This window comes from Columba livia, chromosome 7, assembly GCF_036013475.1.
Source record: "Columba livia isolate bColLiv1 breed racing homer chromosome 7, bColLiv1.pat.W.v2, whole genome shotgun sequence".
Lineage (NCBI taxonomy): Eukaryota > Metazoa > Chordata > Aves > Columbiformes > Columbidae > Columba > Columba livia.
This window is the reverse complement of record NC_088608.1, coordinates 36390179-36412017: the sequence shown is the minus strand read 5'-3', so window position 1 is coordinate 36412017 and position 21839 is coordinate 36390179. Positions and strand designations below refer to the sequence as shown.

The window sequence follows — 21839 nt, the reverse complement described above, 5'->3', positions numbered from 1 at the left end:
GCTTGGAACGGACCTTGAAAGATTATCTGGTCCAACCTTTCAGATGCAAAAGGGCATATATCCTTGTTAGCAGCAGAAACTGGAGAAAATTCAAATGACTGCAGAGGCTTAAACCCAGTTTTCTACACTAGTTGGCAAAGCCTTAATCCCACTCAAACATGTCTTTCTATCCAGCCTGGCTAACAGCATGTGCACTCATCATTCATCACGTAATCAAAAGGATTACAGTGGAAGAAACACACTCTCTTATTTTCAGGACTTCACATGGCCACTAGACAAATCCATCAGTCATATTAGGCTGCATTGCTAAGTTATCTGATTGTTTGATGCTTTAACTGGGCTCCTAAAGAATTACCAGTAGGGTTTTTCAAGTAAATTACATAAAATAAAACAATGAAAACGTAAGAAAAATGGAAATATAAGACATACCAGCCTCAAACAAAACACATGGCACAGGGGCCTAAGGGCCTCAGGCCTCAGATCCACTTCACCAAAACAGACAGAAACCTCAGGGAGCCAAATCTCACTCATGTACCCAAGTAACCAGTCAATGAAGAGAACAAAAGGTCCGACGAGATCGTTCAGAGGCATCACAGAGAAACCTGTTCCTGTATTAGCAGCTCTCATGGAGGAACAAAGTTTCCATGCAAGATGGCAGCAACCTAATGAGGAGAAATTATTCCATGGATCAACTGTCTAGATTTCTGACGGTATCAGAGGGTTTGGTGTAAAGGTGACAACTTGTCACAACATATCTGAACACAGTCTTCAAAAATATTGGCAATGAAACAGCAATATGAGTTCATGTAGACACCAGTAAGGTAGAAGAGAGGTTTTAGAATTCCAACTTCAGCTCACACACCTGAGTAAGCTGTGGAACAAAAAGAAATGTTTCCATTTAATTGAAATTGGTAAACCTTTGGAACAATAAGCAACAGCACAGTAGGCAACAGAGCATCTCCAAGTGTAAGGAAGCAAAATTAACATTCGTGGCAGACGCTATCCCCGGTTTCATATTTCATATATAGGTATCACTTTTTAATGTCTCCTCCCCTTCCACCTAAGCAAAATATGATTTTTCTTCACAAGGCAGTTGTCTTTTCCCTTCCAGCGAGGCTCCCCATTCACTAAGCATTATTTTTTTCTCTAAAAGTCTCCTTCGGGCATCTTTTGCTGAAGCTTTATCAAAACTAACGCTGCCATACTACTGCCTAAGAGGGACTCGTACTACAGGCCAGAGCCAGAAGCACCCACACAGGACTGCTACCCATCCCAGTCTTGCATCTCAACTTCTCCAGACGGAATTTCAGCAGAAATACATTAACAGTGGAAGGCTGAAGCAGCATTTTCACATGTTCAGAGCAGAAGTCCCTCAGCTAACACCCAACGCTGACCTTCCACTCAGCACAACACATCCAATGGAAAGGAACTGGGATTTTATGGTTGCTTTCCTTGCCCACACAGTGTCCAAGGAACTGGTCAGGATATAGTTACGAACACTTGGCTTAAGCCAAGGGGAAAACTCTACATGAGCTCGAAAAGCTGTCTGGTGCTCCTATCTGCAGGTTTGTTTACGATGAGCCTTTGTCCAACCTCTCAGCTGTTGAACTACCTAATTCATATTTGCCATTACCACACCCTGATACAAATATGTTGAGGAGTTTTGCAACATGATTCTTTGGGGCAGTCATCCAGCTTACATAACCCTGTTTGGATTGAAGAACAAACTCTTTCCCCGATCTGTTTGCACATCAACCCCCACTTCTTTTGACTGCGCCTTGAAGCTGAAGTCAGTTCAAGAATAATGATACGAGAAAAACAAGTAACACCTTACATGTTTTTTAATGTTTTGGGGGTTTAATGACCCAAACAAAGGAACGTCATAAGTGATCAAGCTGGAACAGAGGAAACTGCAAAGCAAATAATATCAAAATTTATGCAGAAATACAGTACATTTTATTAGAACCAGTAATAGTTGGGACAAAGTAGATGAGAAAAGAAGCCCTCGATTTCAGATATAATTAATCGCGCAGTTCCTGTGCACACGTAGGTACGTAAATGCCTCACAAGCAATACCACCACTAATGATACTCACGGTGCTTCAAAATTTCAATCCACCTTTATAAAGCCCTCACGAATATGTAGAAAATACCAGCTCTTGGGAACATAAAAATGAGTAAAGGATACTGACTGACTTGCATTTGTTTCAGACCTCAAAGAGCTCTTTAAAGATCTATGAATGAATAAACTGAAATTACTTGTTTTCCTTTAAAAAAATATGAAGAACCATATGCTTTAATTAAAAAATATGATCAGCTTGTTTCCTTTAAGACTATGTCATCTTAATTATTCTCCAGCACTATTAATAATTGAAAGATGTCTCCCTATGTGTTAATTCGTCTCAGATTAAAGCAGTATGGGAAGTTGGCTTAACTGATACCACTAAATTTCATGATACTCAGAGGTGAGGTTTGCTCCGTTAAAAAGAAGCTACATGCTCAGGTTACTTGATAGTTATAAAAAGCAACATTTAGCATCGCTTTTAACTGAATGAAATAACGATTTGTTGCCACATGGGGGTTTTATTGTGTGCTGGGTTTTGTTTGTTTTGGGTTTTTTTAATCCTCAATATTAGAAACAATATGATGCTAATGGCAATTCAGGGATTTTTGTTCTCACCAGTTACATCATTACTCTCTATAAAAATCACACCGGAGACATGCAAGTCTCTAAACTTAATCCAGCCCAGGAAAACTCTTGATGTCAGCTGTCAAGAAAAGAACTGCAAAGTGTCACTCGGTAACAGCTTTTACAGCTTTTTGTGTGTGGATGTTTTTGTTTGTTTGTTTTTCTTGAAAGGAATAGAAAGAGCTTGACCTAAACTTCTTGGGTTTTGTAAGTCGTATTTTAGGGTATGCACCCGGGTAAACTTTCTCAAAACTACCATTAATGTGGACTTATACTTACAGCTGACGAACACGCCATGTTCTGCAAATAACAGCTCTCAGAGGAAAATGAAGAATGTGTGCTTTTTCAAGTTTGTAAAGCAGAAGCATGTCTGCTTTATTATTCACACACTTATTTTTTAATTTCTTTATATTTGTTATATTGTCACTAACGGAAAAGCAGCAGTGGCAGCTGCACTGTGGTTAATGTACTACTCATATGCTCTTTCACAATAAACCCATAAAAGCAAAAATCGTGCAAATTTATTTCCCGAAGATGAAGATGGACATTTGGAACGTCTATGTGAAACCTGACGGCTGAAGAGACAACCAGAGGCTCAAACCCTAAGTTTTAATCTGGCACTGATCGTTTCTCCTTGTACCAAATTTGTTCCTAACATCTACCAAAACAGAGATGACATAATAAAGCAAACAGGAACGGACCATTACGTGCTGTGGTTAATTACAATCATGTAGCTGACAGCAGAACAAGCCTCTGTTGCTGGACGATTCAGTGTAGATCCACTACTGAGTGCACAAGTACAGCCTCAAGTTCCATAAACTACCTTTGAAGCAACAGAGGCTTCTTCCATCACCTCAGGATTAGATGGAAACCAACCTATGGATTTTTCATGTTTGATTCTATCTAGTTTCTTCTGCTTTGCCTTGGAAGTGTTCTTGAATCTTCAAGATCAAACAGGTCCTAGCAGGTTCTTCCAACAAACAATTTCTTTTTAAAGTACTTAAGTACATTTAAGTACTTTTAAAAACCACTTATGTTGCCCCAGACAACCTCCGAAATGTTCTCTTGCCAGCAGAGCTCTCCCAGGTTGGTTGTAGCTACCACACCAAGATCTGTCTTGGACTTTCCCAGAGAATAATCTTGGAATTTATCCTTATCACAAAATACAGGTAAAGGAAAGCTCACAGGCATCTTCTGCTCTCCAGAAATACAGGGCATTCAAGGCACTGGTCTGATCCTGCTGGGCACTTGACAACTAACCTGCAGTGGGACAGCTGGCCTCAAATGCTAGCATTGAGTTTTCTTAACAGAAGGCATATTTAGACCAAGAAAATTTGACTCCTGAAACATTCGAGAGCGAAGAAGAAAATGAGTAAAACACAGATAAATTAAAAAGAAATATATAGCACCGTATAGATGTTATTATTGTTATTGTTATATAAATATATATATTACAAATATTATATATTAAAACCACTTCAGCGGTTTTATTTACATTATATCTATAATATATATATAAATAAAGTATAAATAAAAGAGCTACAGTGGCCAAGATTTTAAAACTACACAACAAAAATTCTGCTTTTTAAAGAAACAGCTGGTAGGTGAGCAGGAAATTACCATGGTAGTGAAGGATGGCTGCAGGGTAATTCCTATTTAACAAAGGGGGACACAGATGACCTTACAATGACTGATCGTTGCTGTCAGAACCTCTGAGGTTCACATTTCATCTTCCCCTTTGGTTAAAATAGCTTTGAAATGGTTTCAAGTGTCTGGAGTATCAGCAGAATAGAAGAAATTTTATTTATTTCACCTTCAACAATCAGCTCATGATGTTTCACTTCCTGACACGAATTTTTTAATGCTCCTGTGACAAATGTACCTTCACAGGTACAAGTTACTTGCTCTCCCAAACACAACATTGTTCAGAATGAGGCTTTTGCGGTTGCCATCACCCCTGGTACCGCTTCCCATTCTTAGATATATTCCACATGGGGAATATGAAGTGATTCTAGAAAGAAACAGCTCCTTTAACCATCAAAAATTCATTGAAATTCAACAGAAAACTCAACGCTTCTTACTTTTGCACAGGCATTTGGTTGGAATAGAGAAAGATAACACATTTTAATTAGTATTTCCCCATAGCTACATAGTTTTATGGTTCTTAAGTGAAATCTAATGTTTCTGCTAACTCTTCATAACTGCAGGTTTAGAATTTTAGAATGCAAACCAGAGTCTACAGTAGCACAACTCCTGAATACTAACATGTTCTACTTAATTGTACTGTTAATTGAAAATATGCTTTGCAGCCACTTTTGGCTTTTTCTATTCACCGAGCCCTCTGCGGAGTTATTTCACACTGTATATATAGATTTGGTTCCCCACAGATTCAGCTACACAGTGCAGCAGAATCTTAATCCAATCCATTTTACACGGCATTCAAGGAGCAGGAGTTCTCACATGGGTACATTTTACTTGGCAGCTGATGAGGTAAAACATGAAAAGTTAAACTTCCAGAGCTCGCATCTTACCAGCATATGAGTATGCTTTAAGATACAAAGAGCACACAACTTGATTCATAACTATTTGTTAAAAGAAGATCCCATCAACTACCCATATAAATCTGAACATGATATTTCATATTTCATAAACTTACAGTAATCAAAACCTTTCATTTCTAACAATGTTCCTATTACTTCTTTGTCTACTTTCCGCCTCTCACCAGGAATGCTATTTCTTACTCAGTACCTTCATTGCTCATCCAATACTTTGTTAAAAACCTTACAAATCAGCAGGATTGTACTATCCGCTTACGTTTCGTAACAAAACAAGTAGAGGTAGGGACTGATGCACTGGAAGGAAACATCAGGTTTTGTGAAATTCAAAAACGTACTGAAGAACATGAGATAAAAAAAATTAATTCATCAGCAGTCTTTACCTCATAAACCAACAGAGAAAAGATGACAACACATATAATTGGAGAAGAAATGATTAAATCAGCTGTAGAATGACACGAGTTACTGGTCCTGGGGATGGTCAAATCACAGACTAAGAACTCTTCAAATCTAAACTGCTGACATGCATCAGTCTGCAAAAACTTGATGGATAATGGGAAACTTAATAAATCCTACCAGGAATGCTGCTGAGCAAAGGACATTACAAAAAATCCTGCGATCAAATTGTTAATGATAAAAAATTACTGCAGGCTTAAAGCCACTGGGACTCCCGCCCATTAATCTGAGCCACGCTGAAGCTGTGTCAATTAACAAAACTCCAAGCTAGAACTGGGTTAATGGAACATACGTCAGGAAACTGAAATAAGTAGTTAGCTTAGGGTTTTAAGCAAACCTTGTCTTTTTGATGGAGTGTCTGTGTTTGTGCTCAGGCAAGCAGCCCACTCACTCTCTTTTTAGCATATTAAAGCTAGATTCCTGTTATCTCCATGCAAAGCCAGGCTAAGCAGTAGACAAATCAGGTAATCCAGTATTTCTTACAAAACACGGTATCAAGCAAGGAGGACAGACCACAGGATCAGCTAATTTCTGACCACTCCTTAAGATGATGAGGGAAAACCTGGCTGAACAAGGAGAAATTTTGCAGCAGCTGGAAATCTAAAGGGACCTGGGATTATTAGTGGAGCCTAATACCAGATCACAGACAAACGAGGAGACCGCTGAGCTGCACTGCCATCTCCTCAGGCCACGCTTTCTTAGTTACTGCCCAGGATGTTGAAGTGTTAACCTACATTGTATGAAGTCACTTCTCCCAGATGAAACACTCCTGGAACACCTCAAGTTTGAAAGGGAAGCTTCAGTGAAAACAATTCGTATTTTTCCTACTCTTCTTTTTAACTTGTAAAGCTGCCTAGCAAGTCTGTAGTTTCATACATAGCGTGTTACTGAATGAGCAGGTTACCTAAATAGGACATTACAAAACACCTCTGGAAATTATACAGGTATCACAGCAGGTTTCTAGAGCAGACAACTGAATTTAATCAGCTTAACAGCCCTGGAAACCCTGCACAGGAGTTGCTTCTAAGACCCCAAGAGTGCAACATGAGGCCAGCGGCGTTCATGCAGAAGAGGGGAACAAAGGTGCTTTACATTGCTTTTAACACTTACTTAAAGTATTGAAGACAGTGTGCTGTACTTTCCTAAGCTACACTTTAGCCAAGAAATTGAACTGTTTATGCAAACAGCCTTTCAGTTTAAGGCTTAAGAGGGGAAAAAAAGTTTAAAAATCACTACTAGCAGAGAGAAGGCGGAGTAAATCAACAGTTGAAATCCTAAGACATGACTTTCTAATAAATAGATTTAATTGCAAAACATTTCTCCTGATTGTTAATCCTCAGTCAAAATCCATACTTGGCCTGGTCTCAAATTCTTCGGTTAAGCTGAGTTGGAGGACAGGGTGTTTTGAACAGCAAAGTGAGGCAGTTTCTCAGAGAAAAATGGTGTAAGGAGGAAAAGCTGTGGCAGGTGAAGCGAGAGCTTGCTGCTGCCTGCAGTACTTATCAGAAACATCCCGACTGCTTCCATGCAAGGAATGAGCCATTTTATAGAGATGAGTTAGATCCTCTGTGGTCTAGAGTATTACAAATTTACTAAGCGAAAAGCTACAGCCATTCTTATCAACAAGAAAACCACAAAACAACAAACCTGTGCTAAGAAACCTCATGATAAAACACCAAATCACGTTCTAACTGTTCAACACCGAATACACACTGTAGTTTTTCTAAAACATCACAACTCAGGAGAACAAAACTTTTGTCTGTCCTGCTCCAAAGAGCCACAGGGGTCACTGATCAAGATTTCAAAAGTCAAAGGAACTACCATCTGGTTCAACAATTCGCACAAAAATGGCTGCAGATGTCCGTTTCTCCATCAAATCAGTAACTTCTGTAAATATCAGAAACAAAACAGGACCAAAAAATCACAGCATTGATCCCTCTGTTCTCTGATCCAAAAGCATAATACTAACCTTGTAAAATAATACCTGTTATTCTTTTTCTCTCATCTGTCTACATTGTTTCATGATTGGTTCCACTAATCTCTGTTCTCTCCTCATTTTCCCCTATCTCAACCAGTATCTCTCAAGCTATGGAAGAACTGGCCTGGGGTTATTATACAAGACCAAAGCTCAATGGTAACACAACAGCTTTAACCCGAAGTGATTTAAGTGTCCTAGTGTAAAAACAAATGTAACAAGTTAAGCATTTAGTTTTTCACCATGGAAGTCTGATAATAATCAGCTTAAGAAGTAATAGTTTATAATAAAAAGTCAGTATTTTGAAGAAACTGGGCAGGGTGAGGTGGGGGGTGCCGAGGGCATGTGCAAAAAAGCACTCTGAAGAATGAGAGTGACAAGGAGTGAGTGTTTGCATTTAATGAAACTGGCTAACGTGCCTCCAGGAATAACTTTTCTCATTTTAAAAATTATCTTAAAGTCTTGAATATAGACTAAAGTTTGCTGACAAAAATGTTACCATTTAACATTCCGCATTAAATGTTAAATATATATATCTCTCTCAGACTTTTCTCTTGTTCTGCATTTCTGTATAATAGACATTTTCCGCTACCAGTTAGATGCTGTGTCAAGTAAACATCAATTCGTCTGTTCCATTTAGTGAGAAATTTCCATTACATATTTTCACAGATTCAGCACCAAAGTTTTAACTTCTATGCAGTCTCTTACCTTGAATCAGTGGTATGTACCGTGCCAACAGCTTTGCTCTTTTCTTTTCATATCCTTTCTGAGTGATGTCTCCTAAAGAAACAAATAAATAAATCCATGTTATTTTGAACAGTTTCTTCTTCTCATTTTCCTGATACCTATGATTAAACTCACTAACTCTGAATGAGCTACATTAGCAACAAAGACCTGGGCATGTCAGAGAAATTCATGGCCACATACATAGCACCCATGCAGTGCTATGTGTGCACATATGAAAATGAGTGTCTTGGAGGTAGACAAGGGAGAAATGGTGTTTTTGTTGGCAATGCTAGTATAACATGATGTGTATTTTCACACAGACTATTATAGAATAAAAGAAAAACTTCTGGAGAAAGCCTAAATAAGTTTCTGAGACATTTTGCTATCTGTCCTTACATGATTCTACCAAGAGAACAAGGTGGCTTCATGCAAAACCAGCAGCAGGCTTAGTGTAACACCACAAAGCCCCAAACCTCACCAAAATTTTACAAGCTTTGTCCGTTTTCTAGATCTCCGCATAAACATGAACACAGTGATCTCAAATAACTTAAAACCTCTCCTACCTCCCCAAATTCACACTTGCTTAAAGACAGACAAGATACAATGCAGTTCTACTAACAAAGTGGGATTTGATCACTCTGTAACTGCCAAACGCATCACAACAGCACGAAATAGAACCAAGACTGAAGATATTAAAAATATCCAGTGAACTCGAGTAGAAGGTGAATTTTAGAAATGTAGGCAGATAATTATCTTGAATTTAATTAGGACACCAAAGTAGAATTTTACATTGAGACCTTTGCTTCAAGCACATTCTGGCAGCAACTTACTGGTGAAAGCATATCAAAGCAAATTATGGAGGGGGGAAAAAAGGCATGAATTACATATATATGGATTAAGTAAAACAGCCTTCCTCTGGCCATTTGCTTTCTGCAAACCTGAAACATTTTCTCAATCCTATTCACACAAGGAATCAAATCACTTCATTGTACCACCCCCACTGCAATAAAGTGAATATGCATCACGTAAAGTTACTGACAGTCTGCCAAAACAAGCAATGAGAGCTTGAAGATACCGTTCAAAACAGATAAGGAAAAAAAAATATGCAAATCCTGGAGTGTTTCAATCATTGCAGGTATTTCAAACTACAACCAAACAGAATCTGTCAGTTTTCATTCATAAACCTACGTATGGATTTCATATCAAGTTTGGACACAAGGCAGAAGTGCTTTAGTTATTTTTCTTAAGCAGAAATTTTTTAGTAGAAGATCTAGAAATATTATATATATATATATATATATATTTGCTATATAATTATATCAAAGCAAGAATGAAATCAGAACAAAAGCCACACGTGCCCAAGCAGATTTGTGTGCCTGGCAATAGCTGATCAAAATGACAAATTACACTCTCTCTAAGTCATTTCTACGAAGAAAGAAAAGGGATACCAAAAAAAGACGCATCATTTTCAGCTGGGAAGGGGGAGCAGAGGGGAGAACCCAAAACAAAAGCAGACAAAAAGCATCATCAGGAAGAAGAGTTTATCTTAAAACATAAGCACTTCGGAAGGCAAAAGCAATCACAGCAAATTCTTTAAGTGACAAACACTGTAGGTAACATGAATTTGCGATACCGGAACTTCAGCGAGGACAGTAATTCTCGCAGCTCCATAAATGATTCCAGTAAAACCTCAAACCAAGCCTCTGTGCAGATCAGCCCACTTGCCAGGTATCACTGAGTTGAAGAGATGTGCCATAGAAGCAGCAGATCAAAAGGCAGGCTTGAGAAGAAAGTCTCATTTAAACCCAAACTTTGGCGTTTCACTGCATCTGGAGATTCTCTGATTTTGCTGGAACGCTGACTTGAAGTATTTTCTGCGAACTGCGTTACGAGAAGTCCAAAGTCAAAAGCATCTCAGCCGACTTGCGCAGCCCCATGGGCAGGTCAGACTCTGCTACCCAGTAAAGCTGCTCTTTGTTCCTTTCTCTAAAGCTTGGGGGTGGATTCCCCCCGAGATCTGCTCCCCACCCCCTCACCCTCCCTGGGATTAACCCATCGTTTGGGGTTCTTTGTCATCCCTCACCTCTGCCAAAAAGAGCCGCTTGGCCACATCTGGTACGGCGGGGCCACAGCTGCTGTCATTTAGCCTCACTTTCTCCCTAGTTATTGGATTACACAAAAGCAATATGAGGTTCCTCAGCAAACCAGCTGGGAAGGCTGGATAAAGCTGGACACTGGGGCAAGCTGTTAGTCCTCCGCCTGCAGTATCTGACATGTTGGGAAATATGTCAGAGGCTCCAAGAAAATTCATCTAGCCAGAGATGAAAGCGTTGCCATTTCTTACTATGAGCTATAAAAATTATTTTCTTAATTAGTGCACAAAGAATCTGTTGTGAAGTTACCCCTAATCTACCCAGGCATGGGTTTTATTTCACAGTGTGATCAGTATGGCTAACAGAATCTTGATGCCAAACTAACTAACTAAATATTATTATTATTGGGTTTTCATTAATTATTTTCCATTGGCTATCCACCTGCTGGGTTCAAAACTTTCAATGAGCTTATTTTCCATTCTGAAAAGCAGGCGGTGAACACTAAGTGTGTGCTTCAACACTCCTCAAAAACGCAAGAATAGGAAACAAGCTGTTTTCCTGCCTGGACAGAGCTCACATGCCCCATCGCACCACAAAACCCTCACACTGCAAAGCCCTGACTTTGTAATCTCAAGTATTTTATGGCAGCTCTACCCATTAGATAATAATGCTTAGAGAAGTGTTGTTTTTAACTAGGAATTGGGCATACGTGAGCTATGCAGTTATTAAATAAACACAGTGTGCTTAACAGAACAGAGTTTCCTTGATCACCCAAGGAGACGGGCAAGGGCACAAAATAAATAATAAGATGTATTAGATCTGCAAGATGAAGCCTTTACGGATTCCAGTGTTTGGGCACCGGTGAGCACAGCCACAATCTCAGGTCTATCACCTATTGATAAATCACTGCACAAACTCGTGCCAGTTCCTTCAGTGTAAAGTGAAAGCCAAGGGTGTAAACACTGACTTCTGCCTGAAGAGGCAGCTCTTGGATGGTCTGCAAGGGCAGGCAAGTTGCCAGCCGAAACATAACTCAAAAGTCAGCTGTGGAAAAATTTAAAGTAAATCTCCAGTGTTTCTGGGGACAGGTTGTCACTGTATTTAAAGGGCTGCTGGAGTTTGAAGGATCAATTTTGACTAACTTCAAAGTCAGAAACAACAACAACAAGCAAAAAAAAAAAATCACTCTGACATCTGTGATTTTTGTACGCTGTGAAAGCAAAAATAATCAAGGCATTTCTAAGAACTATGATAAAAGTCAACAATAAGGAAAGCCAGTGACAATTGCTGTAACAGCTGTGGAACTGAAAGACAGTGCTGAGAACACTGAACCATGCAGCCAGCAGAGAAACGACTCAGCTTCCACATCATCTGTCCTTCAGAGTAAGTAATGTGCCAACCAGCCCTGAGGACACTGCTGGTAATGGAAACACATTGGAAAGAAAAGACCTCAAAGTCACAAAGGCTGGAGAAAACAGAACCATCAATATACGGTTCACCTCCTGTGTGAATGGGGCAAAGCTCTGGAATTACAGCTATTTGAGCATGAAGACCAGAGGGATCATGAGTTTCTGAGACACGACATGCATGTGGATTGCAAGTTTAAGAATTCTTGGTACAGCCTTGGAAAAGGCCAATGAGACATCATACCCAGCATCCACAGGGGGCAAGTTCCTTGAAGCCAACACAGGCAAGTAACACCTAGTAATTGGTGCATTTAACCTTGAATAAGGACGATGAAACCATCTGAGCAACAATCCTTACTGCAAAATCTCAAGATTGCTGTTTCCTCGAACACAGCTCCCAGAACTGCGGTGAACAGAAAATTAAAACAATAAACACACTCCTAGGAACACAACATTTATCTTTAGATCTTTTTATCTGTAGATCAGCAGGTTTTGGAAAGCCCTTGCTAACAGTAATCAACATGTGAAAGGATTGAAAATGGAGAACACAGGACAGTAGGATAAAGCCATTTGTTCATCCAGGGGAGATCCACAGCAGTAGCCATATGTAATTCCTGAAATACCGCGTCATGACGCTAAGTCAGATCTGTCCTCTCAGACATAGGTGATACACCTCAAGCAATGTCACAGGTCTCTTGTCGCCCAGCTTCCCAACTCCAAAGTGCATAATTTGTTACAGCACCCTGGCAGCCAACACCGGCTGCTGACACCCCCAGAAAGAACCAGGGGCAGTGAAGAAATACAGCAGGAGGGTTGTATTGATGCCTAAACTTGTACTCACTAACAGGGCCTGGAGGAGGAAGAAGAGCAGATGAACTCTCATCCGTCACAGGGCAGGGCTCTACCAAACAGCTTTTCCTGCTAACACCTGATGCCAAAACAAAGACCGAGTCATGAACAAGCCTGCCAAGGCTGCTGCCTAATTGAAATTAAAGCCTCAAAATCAAATATTATGAGGGTGTTTCCAAAAGTTAGTGTTTTCTTCCAAAGAAGGTGAAAGCAGAACAATTGCAACCCATGATCAGAGCTGACAAAGTTGACTGAATTCTTATTGGCTTGAAAAAAAATTTTAAAAATTAAAAACACCACCAAAACTTTATTATCCACGTGAAGTTTTATAGCCTTTTCCACAAGACCATCATATACCTTATGCTCACTATTTAAATACACCTAAAGGATTGACCTAGCCAACATTTGGAAAGACACACGCCCTTCCAAAGCTGCTGACATGCCTCATGTGAACCTGGTGTGTGACAGCTCCAAGCAGTTCCAAGTTGAAACAAGACCTTGAGGAACGTCCCTGAAGATGAAGCAAAGATCAAAAGACAAATCCTTAAAAAAGAATCTGTAGAAATATTGGAAAGGAAGGGGGGAGGTTAAGAGAAACTTGCAGAAATGAAATATCCTTAAGGAAACTCTAAGTGGTCTAGGGATATATTTTCTCCATCAGCTTCAAGCTGCGCACAGGTGCACCATCAACAGATTCTGCCGACTGACAAATCACAATCACTATCATCAACTCTCAAGTTTTAATGAACATTTAGATCTAAAAACCGGAACAAGTCTCCCAGATTTTCTACTAGTGCCCATGACAAGCTTTGATTACCTGCTACATGGTCTTCTCCCAGATACCACACTTCTTTGTAAAGTTCAGGGAAAAAAACACACTGATTGACAGGTGATTAAGAAAGTAGAAAATTTAAATAATTACTTGCAATTAAAGGGAGGGTTTTGGACCTCCGAAGAATGCAGCAGCCAACACTTGCTGCCATCCCTGAGACAGAGCCACTGTTAGGTCTATGCTCTTTAAATCCAATAGTGTTTCAGGGAAAATATTAAAAATTCTTCCATAACACTTACCCCATCTGGACATTGCTGTACTTATTAAACAAACTGGTTCTAAACTGGACCCACATCAACACAGCTCTTCTGTGGGGTTTTTTTTGGTCCTTTTTGTGACAGCTGAGGAGCCCCCACTTTTTCCTGTGCAAAACAGAAGTTTCCCACTGGATTTTCCCCAAGAGCTGAATTATTAATCAAAAGCACGTTGATAAACCAGCAGGACACCTCACAACTGTCTGTAAATTAGTAGTCTATTAAGTAGCCTTGGTTACACATTTTTAGCTACTTGGACTTTTTCCAGTTTCAATCTTAACCTTGGATTATTTTCCTAAAATTGTACTACAAGCTGTACTTCCACCATTACTGAACATTATAACGAAAAGCACGACTGCACAAAGATTAGTTATACTGCTACACTCAGTGGTTTGGTTGTTTCATGTGTGTTTTGTTTCTTAAGAGTGCTAAGTACATGTTTCCAGTCCTTTGCTCTGCTCTAACACTCACATTTTGCAATAACAGGTATAAAGAAGCACTTTTAACTTGTCATGTAACATGAAGTCCACTCCGGCACGCAATTTCTAGAGAAAAGTCCTGCACTTTTTTCCCCTTTACACAACATACCTTCATTGCAAGACTCATTCTATAGCACAGTGTGTCAGCCACAGCCAAGCTTAAGCTCACATTGTCTTTGAAAAGCACGGAAAACTGTAGCCACATGAGAAGCAGGTGAAGCTTTATCTTTAATATCCAGAAAAGAAAACTTCCTTGCATCTGTAAATCTGCAAAATATTCAAACAGCAGTCCTTTAACCTCAATCACAGCCGTTTTCTGAAGGGCCATCGATTGACGCCTTAATTGAGTTTGCATATGATGAGCTAAGCGAAGTGTGAAAATATCTTGATTATAATATTTCATATTAAATGAATCAGGTAGAAATGGAAATAGGTGACATCAGATCATTCCATATGGTGATGCGTTTGACTAACCTAGAAGACGTTCTATGTCAAAGACCCATTTTAAACAGCCTGAGAGCATCAAGATGACTTTTAACCAGCATCAAAAATTTTGCGCAACTTCACTGAAAATTGTTGGCAAATCCTAATTTCCAGCAGGACTTTCTTGCCTTTGACACAATTTATGTTATCAAAGTACAAGACTTGTAAAAGTAGTGATGTAGAGAAACACAACTACTTAAAGGTACACAGTTTCTTTCAGCCTTTGCATACACAATAAAATCACCAAAACATCAAGTTCTAGAAACCAGAGGAATATGGACTAGTTAATTGCATGTATCTTAATGACAGAAAGGGAAGTAATTTTACAAATATGATAGTAGCAGATGACTAAGTTTTCTACTTTCTGCACAATTATACAATGGGACAATCTATTTTACAATGCTATTAAATGCCTAGTGTGTTTTATCTTGGTCTAAATTTGCTCTGATCAAACCATCAGGAGTTTTGCTATTGGTAAAGCAACACTAAGTGTTAGAATCAGAAAATTCTGTTCTGACACATTCATATACCTCCTTTCCACCTCAAAGTTTCAGAGCAGTTGCTAGACAAAGTCACCACTCATATTTTACAGCTTAAAAAAAGCCAAGGTGAATGAAGTATGAAGCACAGCGAGGATGAGAAGAGTCTGCATTCCAGGTTATTCTGCTCCGCACAAATCCACACTTGCGAACTGTGCATGTTCGTCGAAAGACGAGAGAGCTGCTCCTTTTTAAACATTGAGCGTCTGGCTTTAAGCCATTATTTGCTTCATCTGCCAGGAGTCGGCATTTGACAGGGTAAAAGAAGGTTAAATAATTGGATCACAAAAGCAGCCTGGCAGGTTTCCAGGCTCAGTTAGCCCAACTAGTGAATTGTTCTTATACTCTTCAGTAAACCCTTAAGCTCAGTCCACAGGGAGACAGGAAAAGCTCAAACTCTTAGTACCTCCCTTCTATCCCATGAGGGCTCTCTGTAAAACACAGATACAGATGGACAGACGTCAGCTATACATACATCTATAGGTGTACCAGCCTGACCCTGGCTCCTGCTCCTATTATTTAAAAACCAGCCCTGTTTTATACAAGTTCATTTATACAAATCCATTTAAACAAGAAGGATCTTTCCTTCCAATGAAACATCCTCTTACCCACTATTGCAGCAGAAGGACAAATGAAGAACCACCTTCATTAAACACGTGTTAAATTATGGTTTGTATTTCCATGGCAGATATAAGCTTTAAAATTATAAGGCTTTTTTAAGTATGAAAACTGCTTTTGAAACATCCTATTGATATGTTCTGTAAAGTTGATTAGAATCTTCGCCAACGGGTTATGAACAAAATTTATCAAACCAGACCCAGCTTTCATTTCTCATCATTATGTAAATCACGAATGTTACCTCCCCTTTAACAAGCTGAGGAAAGCAATATGCATGGCGGGAGTGGTGAAAATCATCTGGCACACCGGGAACGTACTGTCTGCTGCCCACAAAAGCCATCAAAAGAAGTTGGGAAAAATAAGACTCTGAGTGGTGGGACAGATCAGTGAGCAGTATCTTTTAAAATGGGAGTTAACCAATATTTTATGACACAGCTGAAAATTATTTTGGTAAAACACAGAAATGCAAAGCTTTTGAAAGGATGCTGTTTGTATGCAATGTGTCCCCCTTTTAAACACTACTAAGAAAATGGTAGTTCAAAATAACCAAAAATCTCAGTATACTGCAGAGACAAAATTGTTGGGACTTTTTGCTTGCACTTCCCAGATGCATGAGGAATACAACATGAAAGCAGAATAATTACGCCTGGCATGTAGTAATTAACCATTATAATGCATTAGGCCAGAAATAATTGTCTGAATGAAGCCATTTCAACCAAAAGGATGCAGTGGAGAAGGAGGGAAGATGCTTTGCTTCCCTCCACTCGGTTGCACTATTTCTACTGCCACAACATCCACAAGCCATTTCAGCCCAAACCCCATTTGGTGTTTACCACAAAGGACTCCCTGAAAACTGCCCTAAAGATGCAAATCTAAAACCAAACAGATATAGAAATGGGGGGCCATAAAGAAAAAAAACTTTCTATAGTACTTTTTGCAACAACTTTAATACGCGTTCATCTCCAGTAATGCAGTGAAGAGAAGAAAATTATTGGCTAGATAGAATTTTCTTTGTATAACTCTGTTAGGAAAACCCATCACAAAACAAAATTCATATTTAACTTGGTAATAAATGCCTTGTATCAAGAAGTCACCCCTTGCCTTGAAGAATGTGCGTGTAGAAATTAGAGAGGATATATGTGACATTTAATGCTGTTTGAAGCTGTTAAATTGTTGTAACTCCCTTTTGGATCTAAGGAGCCATTTCTTTTTCCTTTCACATCCTCCACATGCTCCTTACATAAGGCACAGTGACTCATGAGCAAGATGAAGATATTTCAGACTATTAAACTTTTACATCTTGCACAAAGCTTTATTTCTGCAGTGCACTTTTGTGATGTGAGTGATACCAATTTTTGTTGTTGTTCTCTCCACCAATGCCCAAGAAGTCACCCCATCAGCTGCAGATGTTTTACAAGCAACAGAGCATTTCATATTTATCAGTTGCAAAAAGCTCATGTTCATATTTTCATAGCAACCACAAAGCCCAACAGATCACAGCAAAGATGCTGTTAAGGCACGATGCATAATACTGAAGATGGAATCAGCCTTATTCAGAAATCCATGACTACAGGAGGATCCAACTCATTAATTAGACCATGAAGATCTTTAAGAAACGCACCAGAAAATCCCCAAACACACAAACCACAGCACAATATTCAAAATTCACAAGAGTACATTCAAAACATACAAAGACAAATCACGTAACCGGCAATTTCTTGACTGCACATAACTCAAATTATTTCAATTTGTAAACGACAAAACTTTTTCAATGGATTTCCAGGTTTCGGGTTTGATTAGTTTCCTGATGGATTATTAGCACACCCTCACCTGCACTGCCAACCCATGCTTTTAGAGGAAAGGACAAGAGAGATTTCAAGTTGATCTTGAAATAACTGGTGCAGGGTGGGGGTGGCTACTGTGCCAAGTTTTACTATGAATGCAGACACTTTGACTTCTTAAAATAAAAAGGTAGTATATATTAAAAAAAAAAAAAAATCAGTATCCATGGTAAAGCTACAAAATAACATAATACAATCTAATTTTACTGTGAAATTAGACCTCGCTAAGAGACCTTTTATTGGATTCATATAAATCATCTGATGTGATCACGAAGAAACAGATGAAATGATTCAGAGTTCCTGGCTGAACTACAAAATAATAAGCTACACTGAAAAAATGAATTATTCACAGAAGCATCCAGAAAAGCTAAAAAATTAAACCCACCCTCTCATGCCAGATTTCTGCACAGAAGGATGTTACCAAGGACCAAGACCATCGGCTGCTAAAGAAGGACAACGTATGTTAGGGAAAAAAAAGTGAAACAACTCCAGGTACAAAATAAACCAACATGTTTCCAGAATTTCAGATGCAGTGAGGCTCGTAATCAAAGGCTGCAACATGTCAGAAAGATCTTCTTTTGCAATAAAGTACCAATGTAAGTAGGATTTAAAAGAGGATCAAGGCAAGTTGTATTAAGGAATCTATGAGCACCACTATGGCAATAAATCTTTCTGATGAGTGTCACCATCAACTAGGTAGGAGAAAAAACACTGCTGAATCTATTAAACGCATTTAACATTACCAAATGTTGTCAAATTGATCGCGCTCTCTGCGACATCCCTTTGTCTGGAAAACTGAATATTCAAAAACTGAGGAAAAAAGCTTAGAATAAATTTTTTATATAACCAGCAGCCAAAAAAAGTTCCTCAACTACAGACACCTCTTGTTTTGTCTTTTCAGAAGTCCATTTCTTTAATTTCTGAAATAATTTAAAAATCTCTGTTCACCCAGAGGTGCCCAGGAGTGCCAGCACAAGGGAATAAACTGATCCAGCCATGTTTTATAGCCATCATTTTAGCCCAAAATATTCTGAAGGACTGCCACGGGCTTAGCTGCTAAATTCCATTTAGTTAGTGAACTAAGATCTACCTCCCTACATAGGACTGAGAGAAACCTCACTCTTCCTTGGTCATTTTATAAATGTAGTATGAACCAATTTCACCTGGTTTTTAGTCCAGCACATAACTGATTTTTATTTTAACAACCCCACTAACATTGTTACTTGACAAAATGTACAGCCCAGCCTTTGCATTAGAAAAATTGAAAGTTTTATTATGTTTATTTTACAAATCAGTATTTGGAATGACAAGGCAAAGAACACTGAGACTTCAGGTAATTCACCTCATCAACCTGAGCAATGACTTGGCTATTCACAGTACTTTGCTACTCACACAGTGTGCAAAGTCTGATTCAAGTGAACTGTTCTGTGTTTTTTCTTTGATTCAAGCTATCCCTTTGTTAGAGAAACATGTTCAGCAGGATCTAATCCCCTTTTAAAAGCTGCAGATAAGTGCATTAAATCACACACACAAAAAAATAACATAGGAAGAGTAAGGAATGGACTAGCAACTCAATTAGCCAGGAAATCAAACCTGGGGGACAAAAAACACACAATAAACTGCCATGGTTATGGTTGTTCACTGATTTACTTAAGCCCATGTAAAGTTTCTTCTTCCCTTTGTCTGTTACTCCTACACTCCACTAAAACTTTGAGATATATACATATATATATATAAGTGACTGTCACCAAAAACTACATCAGCAATATCACCTAGAAAATTTTTCTCAGTGTAAACTTTCAAAGTGTTGCTTCTACAAAGAAGAAGTTATTGTCTTGGCAGGTATTCTATTAGAGCAAATAATTTTCTCTGAGTATCCACACATTTTATATATCTGCCCAAATTAACAGATCAGACTCAGTCTCAGCCTTCACTCATTTGGAGTGTGAACGGCAGCTAAACAACTAATCTAGAAAAGTAGAAAAACAAACAAAGAAAACAAGCTAACCTGAAGTTAATTTCATATACTAAAAATGTTATTCTGCTGTATTCTTGCATTTGCTATTCAACAGTTACCAACTCACAAAAATCCAGCATATTTGAGTGCTGGAGTTACGACTGGGGACCTGCTTTTACACCTTGGTATTTCAAAGATTAACAAAATCAACTTGTATTCAACTTGAGGTTAATAAGAACTACACCAAAATGAGGGATATGATCATGAAGACAAGAATACATTTGTAAGCTTACAACACCTTCTCCCAGTCCCTAAATAAAATTGGGTATGTAAGTTTTTATTATTGACAGACGGGCCCTTAGCTGGGTTCTTTGAGTTGGTTTATCCACATACATGCTCTCCCTAATTCAGACCTTTAAGTTGCATCAAGTTTTAACTGCAAATTCAATAGTTGTACTTCAACAAAAGCATCTTTACAAATACACCCCACCCTGACTTCAGATACTCAGTCAATGTACAGCTACCAGGCCTAATTCCGTGACTTATTATCCCATTCCTTTTGAGTCCCATCCATCCTTCCCAGCTTGCAGTCAACAGCAGATGAACCCAAGGTTACCTCAGAAAGCTGCTACAATCTATTAAAGAGCTCCAGCCAGTGGTTCCCAAACTTTCTGTAGTTGTGCACTGAGAAAAGTTCTCCTGCAGGACATGGGGCTCCTTCCATCTTCCTCCCCTGCTCTCTGACAGTCACCTCGTCCTCTTGTGCAAATGATTTTAAACACATGGCCGCTGACATCACACTACAGATATGAAGTGGAACCCATGGGATTCCATCTAACAGGTTCAAAATTCCCCATCTTGAAAGCACCTAAACTTACCAGTTTAGAGCTGCTCTGGCCAGGCTCTAGAAGACCTTGTCTTATGCTCTAGAAGACCTCATACTGGAGAACCGCTGTTCTACACCATGAGACTGCACAGACAACGTCCATCAGCTCATTATCCATCACTTCTTCCCATTCTATGGATCCTGCCCTACATTCTTTGATCCCATGTCTGTATATATTTGATGGCATCACCTCTAAATCTCCTTACCAAGCTACTTAGCTATTTACCTTTGCTTCTCCCACTGGAATCTAAAAAGTACTCAGTTGCTTGATAAAAATACAGTGTCTATAATTGCGTTTTCCGTCTTTTCCTCTCATACGTGTGCTCTCTCCATCTTCCTCTGCATCCCGCCCATGTCCACACCATAGTTTTATCTGGAGCCGATGTCAAATTTTGCGTGCACGTTTGGTGCTGTTATTAATGCAAGTGTTGTTGAAAGGATGTTTAAAAGTGGTGAAAAGTGTTTCAGCTCATTAGGTAGGTGGCTGAGGGGGGTGCAGCACCATAACCTGCTTCACCCTGCCCTGCAGTCCTCAGCCACTGGGGAAATACTATTAAGTGATTACTGATCAACTAATCTTTCAAAATAAAGAGATTGCAAGCAATTCCTTTAAAACAGCACTCATCTATGAACTTTAGAAAATTCATGTATTTGATGCTATAACAGTGAAGTCTAGTACAAAAACACCACGTGCAATGTTACCCGGTACTAACATGCAAACCCAAAATGCAAGTTTAGACAAACAGTAAAGTTACAAAAACAAATAGAGGAGTTCAAAAATATCAGACTTAAGCTTGTGCATTCAATCCAATGTAGTCCCTTGCGTGCAAGTACTGAGAAAATCTACATGACCACATTTATTTTTCAGCAAGACCTCTGACTCATCCATTGCGCTGAAGAGACATTGTTCAATGGACAGAATATTGAATAGGTTTGTGGTTTGTTTTTTAATTCTTTTGCCAAGATAGAACAGGCTTCAGAATGCAAGAGCACGTGAACAGGAAGGTCATGGTTAGGGGTACAGATGGGGGGTACTTGTGAAGGAATTACTAGGCTGGCACATGTTCAAACTTTTTCACCCTAAAATAGAAAAATCTGTATGTGTGTATACTCAAAATGGTCTCATTCAGATTTGTTCTGGTATGAAAAGCCACCTGACCCTAAATTCAGATTTAGCCTGAGTGTGGATTTATTTCCAAAGT

At 39.0% G+C, this 21839-nt stretch overlaps 1 protein-coding gene across 9 annotated transcripts in view; it reads right to left on the bottom strand.

Annotated features, from left to right (window-relative positions):
- Nucleotides 1–21839, bottom strand: part of DIP2A (disco interacting protein 2 homolog A) — a 106092-nt gene that overhangs the window by 66361 nt on the left and 17892 nt on the right. For 7 of the 9 annotated variants that reach the window (XR_010473774.1, XR_010473773.1, XM_065069390.1 and 4 more), the window contains exon 2: nt 8383–8454. Coding sequence is in view for 5 of the 9 variants with exons in the window: in XM_065069390.1 (XP_064925462.1) it covers nt 8383–8454 (72 nt within the window). In the remaining 4 variants the exon portion in view is untranslated. Of the gene's footprint in view, nt 1–8382; nt 8455–10033; nt 10402–21839 lie in introns of those variants that run through there. The other 2 variants (XM_065069394.1, XM_065069392.1) reach the window with 2 other exon arrangements.